General features: G+C 44.4%; 1 protein-coding gene across 3 annotated transcripts in view; it reads right to left on the reverse strand.

The window, feature by feature from the left end:
• The window catches only part of rptor (regulatory associated protein of MTOR, complex 1), a 120397-nt gene that overhangs the window by 72314 nt on the left and 30756 nt on the right, over nucleotides 1–17327 (reverse strand). For all 3 annotated transcript variants that reach the window (XM_068321047.1, XM_068321046.1, XM_068321045.1), the window contains exons 5-7: nucleotides 10637–10795; nucleotides 9049–9195; nucleotides 3041–3216 (exon numbers count right to left, since the gene is read on the reverse strand). In XM_068321047.1, coding sequence (XP_068177148.1) covers nucleotides 3041–3216; nucleotides 9049–9195; nucleotides 10637–10795 — 482 coding nt within the window. The remainder of the gene's footprint in view (nucleotides 1–3040; nucleotides 3217–9048; nucleotides 9196–10636; nucleotides 10796–17327) is intronic.

Consider the following 17327-nt stretch of genomic DNA (forward strand, 5'->3'; position numbering starts at 1 on the left):
AACTGATCTCACCTCCCAAACCTGGCAAAAGGACAACCGACAGCAGCGGTACTCTGGACCTGGCAACGCTCCTTATTACCCAGTAGCCACTAGGCCATAAATAGCTATGATGGAACGACGGTCATTTCTATAACACAATCGACAGAAGAGAAGACAGTGGTGAGGACAGCCATGATGGACAGATTAGAGACAGTGGTGAGGACAGCCATGATGGACGGATTACAGACAGTGGTGAGATGTTCTGGAGACAAAGCTAGAGAGCGCAGAATTTAACGTTCATGATTTCACATGTTAGAAGGAAACTGGCATTTCTGTTTCAGAAGTTCATGCTCCATAAACCATAATAATAAAGACATTTAGAGCAATTAGTTAAACTAGTCTCTCTCGGTGCTTCAGTAACATTTATGATCTATTTATGGTCTATTTCTTTATGGAGTAACAGCAGATAACTTGGATATTGCCTGATGGGGTAAATTCAGTCCCACAAACTTCTGACTCTGAAAGGTCGTCAGGTAAGACTTTCCCAGCATCCATTGCAGAGGCAGAAAGACCAGTTCAGTCGGTGCTATCCAGCAGGCTGTTCACGACCGTTGAAATGTAGCATTGGTAAAGGATATCAATATTAATCACCTAATGATTATGCTGAAGGTCACGCTGTAGTTTCAGTGGAGGAAATTTCACAAAACATTTCTGGCAGAGGAAAAATTCAGATCAGAGTCGGACGGCGCCTGGAAGCAACTTGTCAGTCTCACTTGAACTACTTAAAGCAGGTAGTCTTTCAATTTGTTGGCTGAAAATATGTTAAATCATCCTTATGCATTTAAAAAAACCTGAAAATTCAATGCAAAAATTGTGCAGCAAAGGTGAGATTCTAATCTGCATTCTCCAGATACAGTATTCCTAAAGAATCCCTTAACACTTCTTTGTATTCTTTACTTTCCTTTTAGATCCTCTGAAAAAGATGCAAATCATCAGGATGACATGGCAGGAAAAGTAGATCATAAAAATAACAGCTGTTTTGTTTTATGTGTCTCTGTAACCATTGAACGAGTGTCATAAGCATGGAAAATATCAGGACCTTAAAGTAAAGGAACTGCAGCTCAACCATTACTAATATTATGAGAGTAAGCCTGCTTTCAAACCTCGACGTGTCAAAACATCTTTGCTAAAGTGAACCAAATTGGAGGAAACAATGACGTAGGTCAGCTCGTGTTGAATTCCTATTGCCAGATGAACAACAGAAATATGACAGCGCCAGTAATGCAGAGTAACATGAGGCCTCATTGATCACGACTACATGAACCTCTCCACCATCAGTTCATGTAGTCGTGTGTTTTTGTCTGTAATGACAGTACAGACGCTCTTTTTGAGTGAGTGTCATGGGTCATTGGCTGAACAGGAGATAATTCCCTGTTCTGCACAGACGCGATTAGATCTTGAATTTTCAGGCAAATTGTGAAAATCCAACATAGCAGACTGAGAATCCACAGAAAGACATCACGACAAAACCCATTTAAATCGGACAGTTACCCGGGTTACACCACTGACAGCAATTAAAACACTTCTGAATACCCAAATCTGTGTGAAAGAAACATGCTTTGGCAAATACACAACATGTCTGTTTTTAGATGATGTTAGAAGGTGTTAATCTATTAAAATACTTTCTAATCTCTCAAACCGAGGAGGCTCCCTGATTTAAATGAGTAAATACATGATGAAAGAAAAAGTGCAGGCTACAAATCTGACAGCGTTTGAGGCTAACGTTCCATAGGTTTGACACAGTGATTCATTCGCATATGATTGATTTTTAATCAGCTCACAGCGCCTTAGGAGATGAAAACCTCTCCATAAAGTATGTGGTGTTAGAGTGAATGTGTGTGTGTAAAGTGATTGACGTATGTGTGTCGCTGTGCTGTGTTGACAGGGAGGGATGTGATGCAATCGCCATCGCCTGGGTGTGCAAGCCCCACAGTCGGTGCGTTCCCCCAAAGACTCGAGCAGATGATGCAAGCCGTGCGCTCCTGCAGTCAGCTTTGAAGCTCCACCAGTGCAGTCCTCCGGATGATGCATCGTGCTGCATTTCCATCAAGTTTCCCCAAATAATTTTTTTTTTTTTCAAAAAACCTCTCTAAAATATCAGTAATTGTTTTGTAGCCGCCTCTGCAGGGATCCTCATCCTCCCAACGCTGAACTATATTTGCCTTTTTCATCATAGCTGAGTACAGTATTTTCTGCACTTTAAGGCATATCTGATTATAAGGCACACCCTCAATGAATGGCCTATTTCAAAACTGTTTTCATATTTAAGGCGCACTGGATTATAAGGTGCACTGTCAGTTTTTGAGAAAATTAAAGGCTTTTAGGTGCGCCTTATAGTGAGGAAAACACGGTATTTGTCATCCTCACTGAATGCTGAGTAGGATCACACTCCGGAGGAATGTTTGCTCTCTGCACAGCATCCGTCATGGTGTTCCCGGAGCATCCGAGCACTGATCTGGCACGCTGCTGCAAGGCTTTACGGAGTAATGCTCGGTCTCATGTTCTGTTCAGGGGAGGATTTATCTGTCGCAAAATGTGTCAATAACCTTAAGCTCAACTGGAAAATCATCACAACCTCAAATCGAGTCCAAGAGCCTTTGAATTTACTCCTGGTCTGGTCAAAATGTGTTCTAAAGAGTCGGACATGTTTCTTCTTGACTCTTGACTGGTAACTTACAGTGGAGTTTATCAATCAGTGTCATCATCCTACAAAAACCCAGATTCTTTGTATCCCATAAAAATAACCACATAAAATATAACCAGGTGATTCAGAATAAACCCGATGAATTATCAGTACGTAGATCGTGACTGGTATCCCAGGATTACATGATGCATGATTCATGAGCACCACAGTTCAGTGTTGCCTGAAGCTAAAGCAAATGCGTGACCAACGTGGAGCATCATGCCGTTCATGAAACCAGCTGAGCAACAACCAGCGGCGCTTCAAGCAAAGCTACGATCACCTGTGGAGGCCAGAAATAACGCGTGAGAGGCGGCTCACCATCGCAGGGCGATTTTGATGGGTGTGGTGAGGCAGGAAGTGAAGAGGTCAGCCGGGAGGTCGGGGTTCATAGGCAGCAGCTCGCTGGCCTCGCAGGCAGCCAGCTGGATGCAGTTCTTCATGGAAGGTGGCAGCGGCATCTGGGCGAGCGGGTGGCTGGGATTGATTGCTGCCACCTGGACACAGATGACAAAAGCGTTACGTTCACTCTGCATCACTGAGCTGACCTGACGTAGGAGCGAACAACAGTCAGACAGACAGATAGACATGGGAGAACAATCCTGACTTAAGGAGGTGAAACTGGCTTGTTTGTGTCGCTCAGGGGAATAAAAGATCATACGGACTCACGAGTTACACCAAGACGACAATCTGGTCATTTTTTACCTTCTTGAAAGAAAACAGCCCACCGTTACCACAAGCCTGAGAATGGCATGATAATGTAATTACTGATCAGAGCGAGGAAACATTTACTTTGTTTACACCTTTGGCAGGTAAATAACAGAATAAACTGTTATTCCCACACATTGGGACTGCAGTATTTAAAGCATATGATGCTTTAAATAAACTTGGAGCCTGAAACAATATAAGAGTTTATGTTCTGATTTGTTATCTAAGGGTTCAATAGGGTTTCTGTCTCTTCCTGTGTTGTTGTAAATAAATCAAGGGTGTGAATGAAGACTTCCCTAAACAGATTACAGATTATTATCCGTGATTTTACGCAAACATGTCTCGGTTATTCCTAGCATCATTTTTGAATGTCCGGTTTTAACAGACAGCAGCTTTAGAGTATTACTGCACAGCAAATAAAATGGAGTGTGGAAAGTGTCTCTTGAAGACATGTCAGATTATTTCTTTTTACAGTTATCAAATCACTTAACATGGCAGGTTCAGAGGCTTGATTTGGGAAAGTAATTAATAAATCATCTCTCAATAATAATCAATCATAACCACATCAAAATTAATACATCTAAGATTTTATGGAGGAAATATTTTATACGGGCCAGGGTGAGATACCCTGCATTGAATACAACTTTATTTATCTAAACACACACAGATGGGATGACACAAAAAAGCAGGTTCCCTGTGTGATCAAAGTAGGTGAGAAATGAAGCAGTGGCTGGAAACAGGAAAAAACTCGCTTGACAAAAGGAAAAAGGATTCGAGTCACAAAACTTTGATCCGATTCAAATGTTCAGTCTTGTTCCCAGTTATGCATTTCACATGTTGTGATGAGGCACTGTAGATTTCTATAATGCCTCCTGCTCTCTGTTAGTCCAAAAAGTCATTAGCCGAGCCTTTAAGTGGTGGAAGGAAGGTGCTCTCCGTTGGAGATTTGCACACACATGAATAAATCATCGTTCTGAAAACACTGAAGATTCATCTTAATTAGGAAGCATGTAAACGTATATGTAAATGTACACACAGCTGTTTCTCATATCAAAATGTGTGGACAGATCTCTGCCAGTCTTCTCGCCATCATCCCTCCACTTCCTCTCTACTGAAGAGGCTTGCAGAGACACACTTCACAAACAAAGCGATGAGATTGCAGAGTCTCTCAGCCTCGGATGGAATTCTTCTCCTGACAGGAATGTGGAGAAAGTGTCAGCCAACTGCAGTAATCCGAATAGTAAATAGGACAAGACAGCGAGCTGATTAATGCCGAGCATCCATCGTAATTATCGTATTAGCATAACGTAATCTCACAAATTAGAATGAAAATAACCAGGGCAGCTTTCTTTTCTCTCCATTCCACTGGGATATCAAGGTACAATTTAATTTCTGAGGAACTGTTTTCCAAATGTGACACTAATTTATGAGCCTAATCCTGTGGGGGTGATTTCAGACATGCCACTCAGAGCCGATGGATATTCTCACGCAAACGTACGCAACGCTACTGTAACACAACTCCGCTCAAACGATGCATTTTACAGATGTACAGGAAAAAAAGAATCATTAAAATGCACGATTATTGTGAGCATCTTGGAAATGCCTGCAACAAACACACACAGAGCTCTGCCAGTGCAGGATGTCTTAGCTGTGATTGCTGCAGGGCGCACACGCGCACGCGCACACACACACACACACACACACACACACACACACACTTTTCCGGTCTGTGGCTAATGCAGCGCACTTGTCTCCTGAGTGCATGCAGGAAGTGATGAGATATTTAAAAGGAGGCAGGTGGTCCTATAATAGAGCACTCGCTGCACACACACGCACACACTGACTGGAGTGAAGGGGGGGAGAAGGGGGAGCTGATAGAGGTGCTCTGGTGGAGTGATAAAACATCTCCCCCCTACTTCCTCCTCACATCTTTACTTCAGGCTTTTCCCTTCATGCCCTTCATCTACATCAGAGAATCATTCGAGCAGCGGCGCCCGGTGAGATCAGGCCTGTCATGCTACGTCAAACCAGGGCATCGGTACATGTGTCACCAGTGTGATGAAGCACTGCATGTGTGTCTTTGCGTGCCTTCTGAGCACATTTCCCTCAGGACCACCTATGCTGGGGGGGTGTCAGGAATCTCTCTTGGACGATTTAAAAGTCGCTGTAAGTCGTTGCCTCTCTCATCATCATCTATAAGCCCTCCCCTTTATGTATTTCCTGCATGAGTGGGTGAGACGGGTGATCGCCCTGGTAGAGAAGTGAAAATATTCATGGATGTTAAGCACCCCCACACCCCACTTTTGAAAATAACTTTGTGCAGCCAACACCTTTGGAGGGCACCGAACTCACTTCTGTCATCACAAATGACCAATCAAGCATTTCTACAGTCCTCCAGCCGCAACCGCTTCACAAGCTTAAAACAGAAGCGCTGTCACACTCATCTGAGGACAGGCAGCGGGGGCGGACCCTGACATAAAGCTCCTCCCTCAAGTCTTTGCTGAAAGCATTCTTAATGTACAGATAAACATCGACTTAAGTCTTTAACTGGTTCCAGGAGATGCCACATGAGTCAATTTAACTCATCTCCAGGCAAAACTGAAGACTGCCATTCCAAGTTCTGTACTGAACTTTATTTATGAACACATTTTAATAATATACTAATATTTAATAATAATAATCTAATTATAACTCAATAGTAATAATCTATTTTAATTGCTTTTAACCTGAAAAATACTTTTAACCTGAAAAACAATTTTTATTTTTTTATATAGTACAGAAATACGTCACCATCTTGTCTTCAGCTGCTTCTCCCTCACTGGGGTTGCTACGGGCAAATAACATGACATTAAGATAAGATAACCTTAAATCGTTCCACAGTGGGTACATTTGAACCACTGCTGCAGCAGAGAAGAGGGCGTTCAAACATACATACCTCAGTCAAACATACATACATACATACACACATGCACACATACAGATATGCATATTAATTTACTATTTACGACCTACAAATATGCCCTGCAGGGGTGGGACTCATTCTTCATTATTAATAACAGCTTGGCCATCATCCTCCTTATTCCAACTACCTCCACTGAGTCCAGGGGATATCCTAGGACAGAGCCAGCCTTTTTAATCAGCCTGTCCAATCCTATCGGCTGCACTTATGCCACTCCCCCAGCATGAAAAATAGCCGAGGCCACCACGGTGTCATAGAAGGTCTTCAGGAGTGGCCCCTGCACTCCAAAAGACCTCAGGCTCCTGAGCAGTCTGCTCTGATCCTTTTTGTACAGCGCATTGGTGTTGTTTGACCAGTCCAGTTTATTGTTGAGGTGAACACACTTATACGACGACACCACTTCAATGTCCATTCCCTGGATCTTCTCCGGTGTCACCGGGCAGAGTGCCCCTCTATGGATATCCCCCACCAGGTTCTTGGTTTTCCCCATATTGATCAGGAGGTGGCACCAGTCCACAAATTCTTGGGTCTGTTCTCTGTACTCCCTGTTGTCCCCATCAGTGATGAGGTCGACCATCTTATAGTCATCAGAGAACTTCTGCAGGTGACAAGTGGGGGAGTTGTAGAAGAATTCTGCAGTGTAGAGAGTGAAGTGCTGTCCTGTGCTGCTGACAACAGTGTTTAACACACACAGTCCCGGGTCCCCACAAACTGTTGGCTGTTGGTAAGGTAGTCTAAACTCCGGTCTGTGAGGTGGTGGTCCAAGTCAGTGTGCACCAGCTTGTCTCTCGGAAGTGTTGGTTGAATTATGTTGAAAGCACTGGAGAAATCAAAGAACATTATCCTCACAGTGCTCACAGGCTTCTCCAGGTGAGAGAGGGTCTGTTGTTGGAGGACGATGATGGTGTCGTCCACCCCAATGCCAGGCTGGTAAGCAAACTGGAAGGGATCCAGTGATAGGCTCACCAGGGGGCAGAGATAGCATATCTAACATGTACAGTGCGTCCTCGTTCTTTGTGGTTTATAAGTTTCAGGAACCACAAGCGATTAAGGAACAAATAATAAGATTATTTATCTTATTATTAACGATAATTTAAACGTTCATGATCCTCCCCATACTGATATTAAACCACCATCTATCTGCATTACCTTTTCCCACACTCTGATAGACTGTTTAAAGCTCTTTTGTGTCCCAGGAAAAAGTCCGAGACTGACCGAACGGAACGCACTTCCGGGTGCCGTCAGCCAATGGAATGCGTGTACGGTATCACATGACTGCCAACCAAAAATCTGCGATGAGGTGAAGTCGCTAGCATTGATACGTGAATGCACGAGGGCGCACTGTATTATATGTTTTTATTTTGATTTATTGTAAACATATTTAGTGTTTTAAATGATTTACTAGTGAATTTATGATTCCGGTATTTGTGTTGGACGGACGTAATGTGGAGTAAATGACGTAAACCCTATTTTTATTTTTCCATGTATTTTTTTTTTTTGAAAACTTAGGTATAATCGACAACGACTTAACTCCAGTCGACGTAAGCAAAGGTATAGCTCTGCACGCACGCACGCACGCGCGCGCGCACGCGCACACACACACACACACACACACACACACACACACACAGTACTTTTTGAAAAAGGCAGGCCTGAGGGATAAGCCTGGAAGCTGTGATCCATGCTGACAGAACTGACAGGCGTGGCAGCAAAGAGCTGACCTGTGATGTGAGTGCAGGCTCCTCGTCCTCCGACAGCGGTGCCGTCGCCCACACCGTGTTAGCGTCACCGGCTTGAATCTTGGGATCGGGTGGGATGCTCGGGGATCCATCGAGCGGATCCTTTACTACCCAAGAAGGTTGCATCTGAATGAGCTCTGCTTTTCGCCCTCAGCCCTAGAGACGCTGTGCTTCGGTTGTTCTTTCCTACAGCAGTGCAAACTAGTCGCAAATTTCCTCCAACATGTTAATATGAGAGCTTGTGAGTAAATCACATCCATCTGACTGCATGTGTGAATAAAAGTCAAGCTGTTAGCTCTAATAGCGTGACCCATCTTTGACCCCCTGCAGGAGAGGCTGGGAGAGGAGGGGTAAGAGATGCGACTCGCTCTCTCAAAACACTGCAGCGACTCAGCAGTTTATCTGCCGCTTCACCTTTAAGCCCGACGCAGCATTCGTTCTTTGCCCCCATCCCTCCTCTCAGTCGCCTTCATCCTGTACCTTCGTCTCCCTCGTTTCCAGCTCACCTACGGCCGGACTGAAACTTTCCCATGAATAATTTAAATGAATGACAGCGCGTCTCATTAGGGACTGGCCCGACACGCCGCAGACAGTAGAGAGGGATCAGAATAAAAAAGAAAACACATCCATGGCAGTGTGTATCTGTGTGGCAAACACAATGTGTGTGTTTGTGTAGCCAACGCCTCTCAGGCCAGGTTTTGAGTGTGTGTGTCTGTATGTGTATCAGCAGTGTGTGTACATTTGACATCTCCATGATAACTCACAAAGGGCAGAAGTTTGCTGCACCTCCAGCTGTTTGTGCAACAAACTGACGATTAACTCCCTGCTGCTGCATTCTGACACGCCGTAAACCATGACGTGTGCGTGTGTGTGTGTGTGTGTGTGTGTGTGTGTGTGTGTGTGTGTGTGTGTATCAAGCCCACCTCCAGCTCTTGCTCTCTCTGCAGGGCAAACTGTTTGAAGGACTTGACGATGATTCCGGCATTGGAGCAGTCATAGACGAAGATGGACGGGCTGCCCATCCAAGTCTGCAGGTCGTAGATGGACAGCGGGATGTACTGGGTGTAATTCTGGAGGAAAGGGAGGGTGAAAGGGACAGCACATGGTGTTATTGCTGATAGCTCACTTTTATGGACTTGTGTTTAATTATTAACTCTTCAGCTGTTTGAAGAGCGAGCGAAGCGAAGGAGGAGAGAAATAGTCGAACAGAAAATAGTGACATACAGATAAATGGGAATGCAGAGTGAAACGGTGTGTCATCAATCTGACAATCACGTCGCTATAAAGGTCCGATCGCTTCTATTAATGGTTCTACAGCACATCCCTCGACGACGACGACACAACATACCTCTGACCTCCCATCAGTCACACGACAAAAGAAAACCCTGGAAAGCCACTGCTACCGTTTTGAATCATCAACTAAAATGATTTTCCATTGAAGGTGGACCCGGATCTGTTTTCTTTGTCTGGGTGTTTCTATCCTGACTAGTAGAGGCAGCAGGTCCCCTCTCATCTATTTATTTTAGCAGCTGGTGGCAGGAGGAGCATTTTATAGGCAAAGGGATGTGCATAAAGAGTAAAACAAGGAGTAAAGGAAGAGGACATCAGGCCCAGAGAGGCGACAGCTCAGCGCCGGCAGCAGCAAGGCATTAAATTTTTGGTACTTTTCAAGAAAATCCCGATCGCTTTGATGGTCTGTGTGTAGAAGGAAGTGGTACATCATCAATAATTCATTAACTGGCATTAAGTACAACCAAAACGTAAAGCAACCACCAAGAAGAACACAAGTTCCTACGAACAGTACTCTTCTTGACGTGACGGAAGGTGTGGAACTGCCGCCACATAGCTTCACACTCACTGATCCAATGAGAGCTCTCACACAGGCTTGGCTTCCCTCTGATTGGTTTCGTTATCACATTATTACAGTATAGTGAAGGAACGTTTCTAATTAGCTTCCCTGTTCCTTCATTTTGCGAGGATTTGCATGCAGTCAGTTTTAGGTAACTGCAGTGAAAATTTATTCTAGTTTAGGTTTAAAAGCCCCACAGAAGAAGCTCATATGCAGGAGATGTTCTATGTTCTGCAGCCGTTGGGGATGTGATTCTAACGGGATGACACTCTGATTGCTCAGCCTAACTTCCCGTCATAAATCAGTCATCTCCTGGAGTCTGCTGCAGATTTCAATCACAAACTACTTTGTCTTTGCCTCTGCGTCTCCATGTTTCCTCTGACAGGATCAGAGGCTGTGTGGTTTTTCTGGAAGCATGAATGAGTAACGCTTGGGAACAATCTGGGGAGGCTTCATTTCAATTTAAGTACAGATATAATTTGTTTCCCGGGGTCTACTTGCAAAACTTCCATTAAAAGTATAATTGCTTTTGTGATTTGCATGTAAATCAGTAGCTCTGATCTCTTCCAAAAGACATTTAAGTCTTTTTGGACATTTGACGCAGTAAAGCTACAGACGTTCCTGGTTGGTGTTTGTTTCAGCAGATGGTTTGTGTGCGATACCTTATTAAAGACCCAAATCTCTCCATTGACAGTGGGCCGAGGGACCCCATGGCCGTTGTAGTGGAAGAGGACTCGCTCCTCTTTGGCATTGCGCCGCAGCGACGTGCAGAGTTTCTTCACCTCGTCCACCGTGGGGTCCAGACTCTGCTTATAACGAGCCTGAAAAACAGTTCAATAAAGTCAAAGGTGTCAGCATGACTGCTCTAAATCTAACATCCAAATTTCATCCTCTCTTCCTGGTGACTCATTAACGAAGTGCTTCCATACTATGGTACCACTATACTGCCAGGTGTGTCTGTTTTCACTGTGGACAGAAAACCTCCACATTTACAGACCGCATATACACAGAGGTGCTAGAAGAGGACGCTGAGTGCTGCATCCGTTTTCCCCCGATGGCGTGACGCCACCCAGCTGATGGCGTCACGGCTGCTGGTCCTGGACAGGTTGAAGGAGTGCATTCCATTATTAAACCTTACTATGGAGAGACACATACTGGATGAACATGTAGAGACCCACGAGTACCATGCTGCTTATTAACTATGACCCCACCTAGGGGTCATCTATTCCTGTATTTATCTGATAAATAACCCAACACTGTTAACTGGAATGATCTAGAAAAAATTTCTTTCAATTTTGGAATCTGATCACTGTATTAAAGTTTAATTAAAGCACACATTTGGCCTTGGTGGAGGTGAGAACTCTACTGAGTGCCCTTCTAGTTTTATTTGGAGATTTGTCTGCAGTTTCACACCAGAAACAGGATGAAGGGATTTATTTGTGACAGAAATGGCAAAGCAGTTATTGGTAATGAAATTCCTCTTCCCTTCTCAGGCTCTGACTAACGCAGCTCATTCAAAATGTATGACAGAGAATCACACAAACAGAATGGCATGAGAGAAAAGAGAAAGAAATTAAATTTGAAATGCAAGAATAAACGGAAAATTCATCTAATAGGATCTTATAAAATGCTGTACTGAGGTTCTGTGTCACAATTTACTTCAGTGAAGTCTCAGCAATACAACATGCTAACTGGATTTTTATATTTCTCATGAAAGAGCTGCTTAAGGGAAACAACCTGCAAAATTCCACTTTGTTTTCTTGCATATAAAAATGAGACCATTCACGTGCCCGTAGTTCAGATCAGCCCCAAATGAAGGATCTGAATCATCTGAGTGACTCAGGCTCTGGCAGAACCGACTCAAACCAAACCGGACCAGACCCAACACACAGCTGTGAAAGACCATGGGCATTTTAAAAGGCAGGAATGGTCGCATCTGATAAAAATAAGAAGGGTATAATCGGAAGAACAAACGCTTCAGAGTCCAGGAGAAACATGGAGGACTTGACACCTCAGAGTGTGAAGCTGAAACAAGCTGTTGATTGTAGGAAGCGTATAAAATAAAACTTTATAGCACCAGTTCTTCCAAACATCTTGTACAGCGCTGCAGATACAAAGCGGGCACTGAGGTGTTTCTGAGAGCGGATACCCAGCGAAACACCAGATCTTCTCCACAGAAACCAAAAGACTCTAACGGAGCGCCAGCTGTGAGGCTGAGTTTCTGCTGCTTTATTTCCTCTGCCACCTGTTGCTTCCTTGAGATCACACACTTCGCCAGCCTCTACCTTCTCAAGTGTGACCCAGCGCGATGCTAGTGTCCTGCTGGAAGAGCTGCCGAGGAAACTTTTCCAGCAGGACACGAACACGTGCATCAATGAGTTCACCAGATAAGAGTCGTCTTATGCAATCCAAAAAACCCCGGTTTGACCGATCTGAATCATTATCACACTCGCCCATCCCGTTACATAACAGCCTGCCGCCTGTCTTACAGCTACAATTCACCCGAGACGCCTCCTTTCTTCCAACTGCACAGCGCCACCAGGACATGGGGGCCAAGCTCAACATTGGTTCTGTATCGTTTATTAAAGATTAAAAGATTAAGATTAAACACACTTTGTTGTCCATACAAACGGGGAAATTATCTTTACACTCCTTGTGGTACATGCATATACATATATACGTGTTAGTAGCACAGCACACACACAAACACTGTATACAGGCCCCTGTAAACACAACACACTAGGGTCCTGCTGGCATGCAATTAATCACACATGATTAATAATCACACATGACTGGGGGAGGCAGAGTGATCGGTCGCGACTTCGGGGTGCGCCCCAATGAGCAGCTTGTAGGGGTGGTGGTGCCTTGCTCAAGGGCGCCTCGGCAGTGGCTGAGAGGTGAGCTGAAACCCCCACTGTTAGCTCACACTCTGAGGATGTCCGGCAGGAGCGGGATTAGAACCACCGATGGCTGGACGAATATCTGGTCCTAAGACGTTTTGCTCTACCGCTGAGCCACTGCCGCCCCCAGAATTTCCCCAACTTCCTGATGGCTCCCGTTTAAGACAGCTGTGAGTTTTAATCACAGAGCCCTTCGTCCTAAAAGTCCATGTGTCGCGTTCTTGTTGGATGTGGCCTCCTGGTTGTGATTTGCCATCTCTTCTTGCCAGAGTTTGCTTGACTATTTGTGATATCACAGATCAAACACCTGATCAAAAACACCACATTTCAACTTCCGTATCTGGATGAGATTGAATCGCAGTGAGATAGCGACGCTGACGGGCTGATTCAATTTGGTTCTAATGAGACAGCTTGACTGCTGCGAGGAGCGGCGCCCATCCCGACCACATCAAGTGGTATCTAATGGAATAATGGTGTTAGTGGGGGCCGGCAGCAATGGAGGTACAGTGTGAAAGCAGAGCTAGTATGGGGGAAGAGGTGGGATGGAGGGTAGACTGCAGATGAAAAGAGTGAGAGAGGTGTTCTTTTTCCAATCAACCCCTTCTGCGTTCAGAGATCAGGTACATTAATATTCAGACTAACGGGAACCCGTGGAAATTCCACGATAAAACAATAATATCAGACTTCATACCAAACATATGAAAACAAATGTATTGGTATTATAAGCCAAGCCTACCCAACGTTGTCAAAAATCAATGTGGTGACGTAACGACTTTGTGTTGGCAAATCATGGATTGTACTGGGCGGGCATTGCGAAGCCGTAGATGAATGTTAGCATGCTAACTGGAGAAAGAAAGCTAACTAATGGTGAGAATGGGAAAGGAGCTAACGTTAAAGGAAAATGCACCTGTCAAAAGAGCAAGTGGAAAATAAATTTTAGAGAAGCGATAAGTCTGTTAGCTGACTACATGAACAGAACTGTATGTACAGGTAGTTACTTCAGAGTATTTCTGTCAGATGCTCGAGGAGCATTTTAGATATTGTTCCATTCCAAATGGAAACCGTAGCTGGACAGACTGTTCGTGCTAACCAGCTAGTTTCACTTAGAAATCGTTGCCATTTTCTGTGTCGTTCCTGCTGTTTAGACACTGTTCAAAAATATGAAAATGGTGGAACAGTTATGACACTCTTCTTCTTCTTTTTCTTTCGGCTTCTCCCTTCAGGGGTCGCCACATCGTATCAATTGCCTCCATCTAACCCTGTCCTTTGCATCCACTTCTCTCACACCAACTACTTTCATATCCTCCCTCATTACATTCATAAACCTCCTCTTTGGTCTTCCTCTAGGCCTCCTCCCTGGCAGCTCAAAACTCAGCATCCTTATACCAATATATTCGCTATCTCTCCTCTGGACATGTCCAAACCATTGTGGTGGCAAGTTTTTAATACAATAAAATAATACAATAATATAATAAGATAATATTTAATTGAACCAAAGATCTGGATTGTTGTGTGTGTCAAATCATCCAGCACTTGTGAAGGTGGCCCCAGGATGTCTCGAGGTTATGAAGACTCTGCACGAAAATAATTCCTGTTAGACCATATTTGGAAATGCTTGCATGACTGTGGGTATCCTTGGGAGAAGTTAGACACTGACAGAGAAACTAGCCAGATCATTTCATATACTATACCTGAAATTAGAACGTATGTTTCTGCACAGGGTCATCCAAAGAATGTCTGCAGCAGATCCTCACAGGGTTCGCTTGACTAATTATATTATGTCATCAAATAGTTTTGTGAAACTGTCGACTTGATATTTTTGGTAATGTCTGGAGGTCATGACGTACCAACTGAAAGCCCGTAAAGAACTGGTTGAAAGCAGATGGGCCGAGGTTAATACCTCCCCCTAGTCACACCTTTAGGGTATAAAAAGATATGTGATCCATTTTCTATTTGGTACTTGAAGTTTTTTCCTGTACCCAGAATATTCTGCAGCAACACACCGGAGGACTTTTTCATCGTCTCCAGAGCTCTCATCATGCTTAGATAAGTATGTGTTGAACTTGTCTGTCTGTTGAACCTGTCTGTCTGTCAATATCATCGATGATGTTATTGGACTCATACTCAACCTATTGATGATATTATTGTACAGCTACTCAACCTATACATGATTTGAAATGACAAATAAATATCTTGTATTTTACACTGTCTGCTGTCCTTAAAAAAACAAAATCCCAGAACACCATCTCAGTCTGGCCTCTCTGACTTTATCTCCAAAACCTCTAACATGTGCTGTCCCTCTGATGTACTCATTCCTGATCCTATCCTTCCTGGTCACTCCCAGAGTGCATCTTCATCTCTGCTACCTCCAGCTCTGTCTCCTGTCTTTTCCTCAGTGACACTGTCTCTACCAAACAACATCGCTGGTCTCACCACGGTTTTGTACACCTTTCCTTTCTGACACTTTTCTCCACCCGTTCCATTCTGCCTGTACACGCTTCTTCACATCTATTCCACACTCTACATTGCTCTTGACTGTTGACCCTAAGTACTTAAAATCCTCTACCTTCTTGATCTCTTCTCCCTGTAACCTCTCTCTTCCACTTGGGTCCCTCTCATTTACACACATGCACTCAGTCTTACTGCGGCTAACCTTCAGTCCTCTCCTTTCCAGGACAAACCTCCACCTCTCTAGCTTCTCCTCCACCTGTTCCCCGCTCTCACTGCAGATCACAATGTCATCTGCAAACATCATAGTCCATGGAGATTCCTGTTTACTCTCGTCTGTCAGCCTGTCCATCACCATAGCAAACAAGAAGGGGCTCAGAGCTGATCCCTGATGCAGTCCCACCTCCACCTTGAACTCCTCTGTTACACCTACAGCACACCTCACCACTGTCTTACAGTCCTCATACATGTCCTTTACCCCTCTAACATACTTCTCTGCCACTCCAGACTTCCTCATACAATACCACAGTTCCTCTCTGGGCACCCTGTCATAAGCTTTCTCCAGATCTACAAAAACACAATGCAGCTCTGTTTGGCCTTCTCTGTACTTCTCTATCAACATCCTCAAAGCAAATACTGCATCTGTAGTACTCTTTTTTGGCATGAAACCATACTGCTGCTCACAAATGTTCACTTCTGCCCTTAGTCTAGCTTCCACTACTCTCTCCCATAACTTCATTGTATGGCTCATCAGCTTTATTCCTCTGTAGTTGCCACAACTCTGCATATCTCCCTTGTTCTTAAAAATGGGCACCAGCACACTTCTCCTCCATTCCTCAGGTATCTTCTCGCTATCTAAGATCCTGTTGAACAACCCAGTCAGAAACTCTACTGCCACCTCTCCAAGACACTTCCAAACCTCTACAGGTATATCATCAGGACCGACCATCTTTCCACTCTTCATCCTCTTCAGTGCCCTCCTCACTTCATCCTGACTAATCCTTGCTACATCCTGCTCCACAACAGTCACCTCTTCTAGTATTTGTTCTCTCTCATTTTCCTCTTCATCAACTCTTGAAAGTACTCTTTCCACCTTCCCAACACATTACTGGCACCTGTCATAGACTTCCATCCCTATCCTTAATCACCCTAACCTGCAGCACGTCCTTCCCATCTCTATCTCTCTGTCTTGCCAACCTGTATAGATCAGTCTCTCTCTTACTGTCCAACTGAGCTTACAAGTCATCATAAGCTTCTTGTTTGGCCTTTGCTACCTCTACCTTCACCTTACGCTGCATCTCCACGTACTCCTATCTACTTTCCTCAGTCCTCTCAGTGTCCCACTTCTTCTTAGCTAACCTCTTTCTCTGTATACACTCCTGTACCTCTTCATTCCACCACCACGTCTCCTTATCTCTTTCTTTCCAGATGACACACCAAGTACTCTCCTACCTGTCTTCCTGATCACATTAGCTGTAGTTTTCCAGTCATCTGGAAGCACCTCCTGGCCTCCCAGGGCCTGTCTTAACTCCTTCCTAAAAGTCATGCAACACTCTTCCTTTTTCAGTTTCCACCATTTCATCTTCTGCTCTGCCTTTGCCCTCTTCGTCTTCCTCACCACCAGAGTCATCCTGCACACCACCATCCTATGCTGTTTGGCTGCACTCTCGCCTACCACTACTTTGCAGTCACTGATATCCTTCAGATTACACCGTCTACTCAAGATGTAGTCTACCTGTGTGCTCCTACCACCACTCCTGTAGGTCACCCTATGTTCCTTCCTCTTCTGGAAGAAAGTATTCACTACAGCCATTTCCATCCTTTTTGCAAAGTCAACTACCATCTTTCCTTATGCATTCCTCTCCTGGATTCCAAACCTGCCCATCACCTCCTCATCACCTCTGTTCCCTGCACCAACATGTCCATTGAAGTCTGCACCAATGACAACTCTCTCACTTCTAGATATGCTCTGCATTACTTCATCAAAGTCCAGCCAGAATTTCTC

This window comes from Antennarius striatus, chromosome 8 (genome assembly GCF_040054535.1).
Source record: "Antennarius striatus isolate MH-2024 chromosome 8, ASM4005453v1, whole genome shotgun sequence".
NCBI lineage: Eukaryota > Metazoa > Chordata > Actinopteri > Lophiiformes > Antennariidae > Antennarius > Antennarius striatus.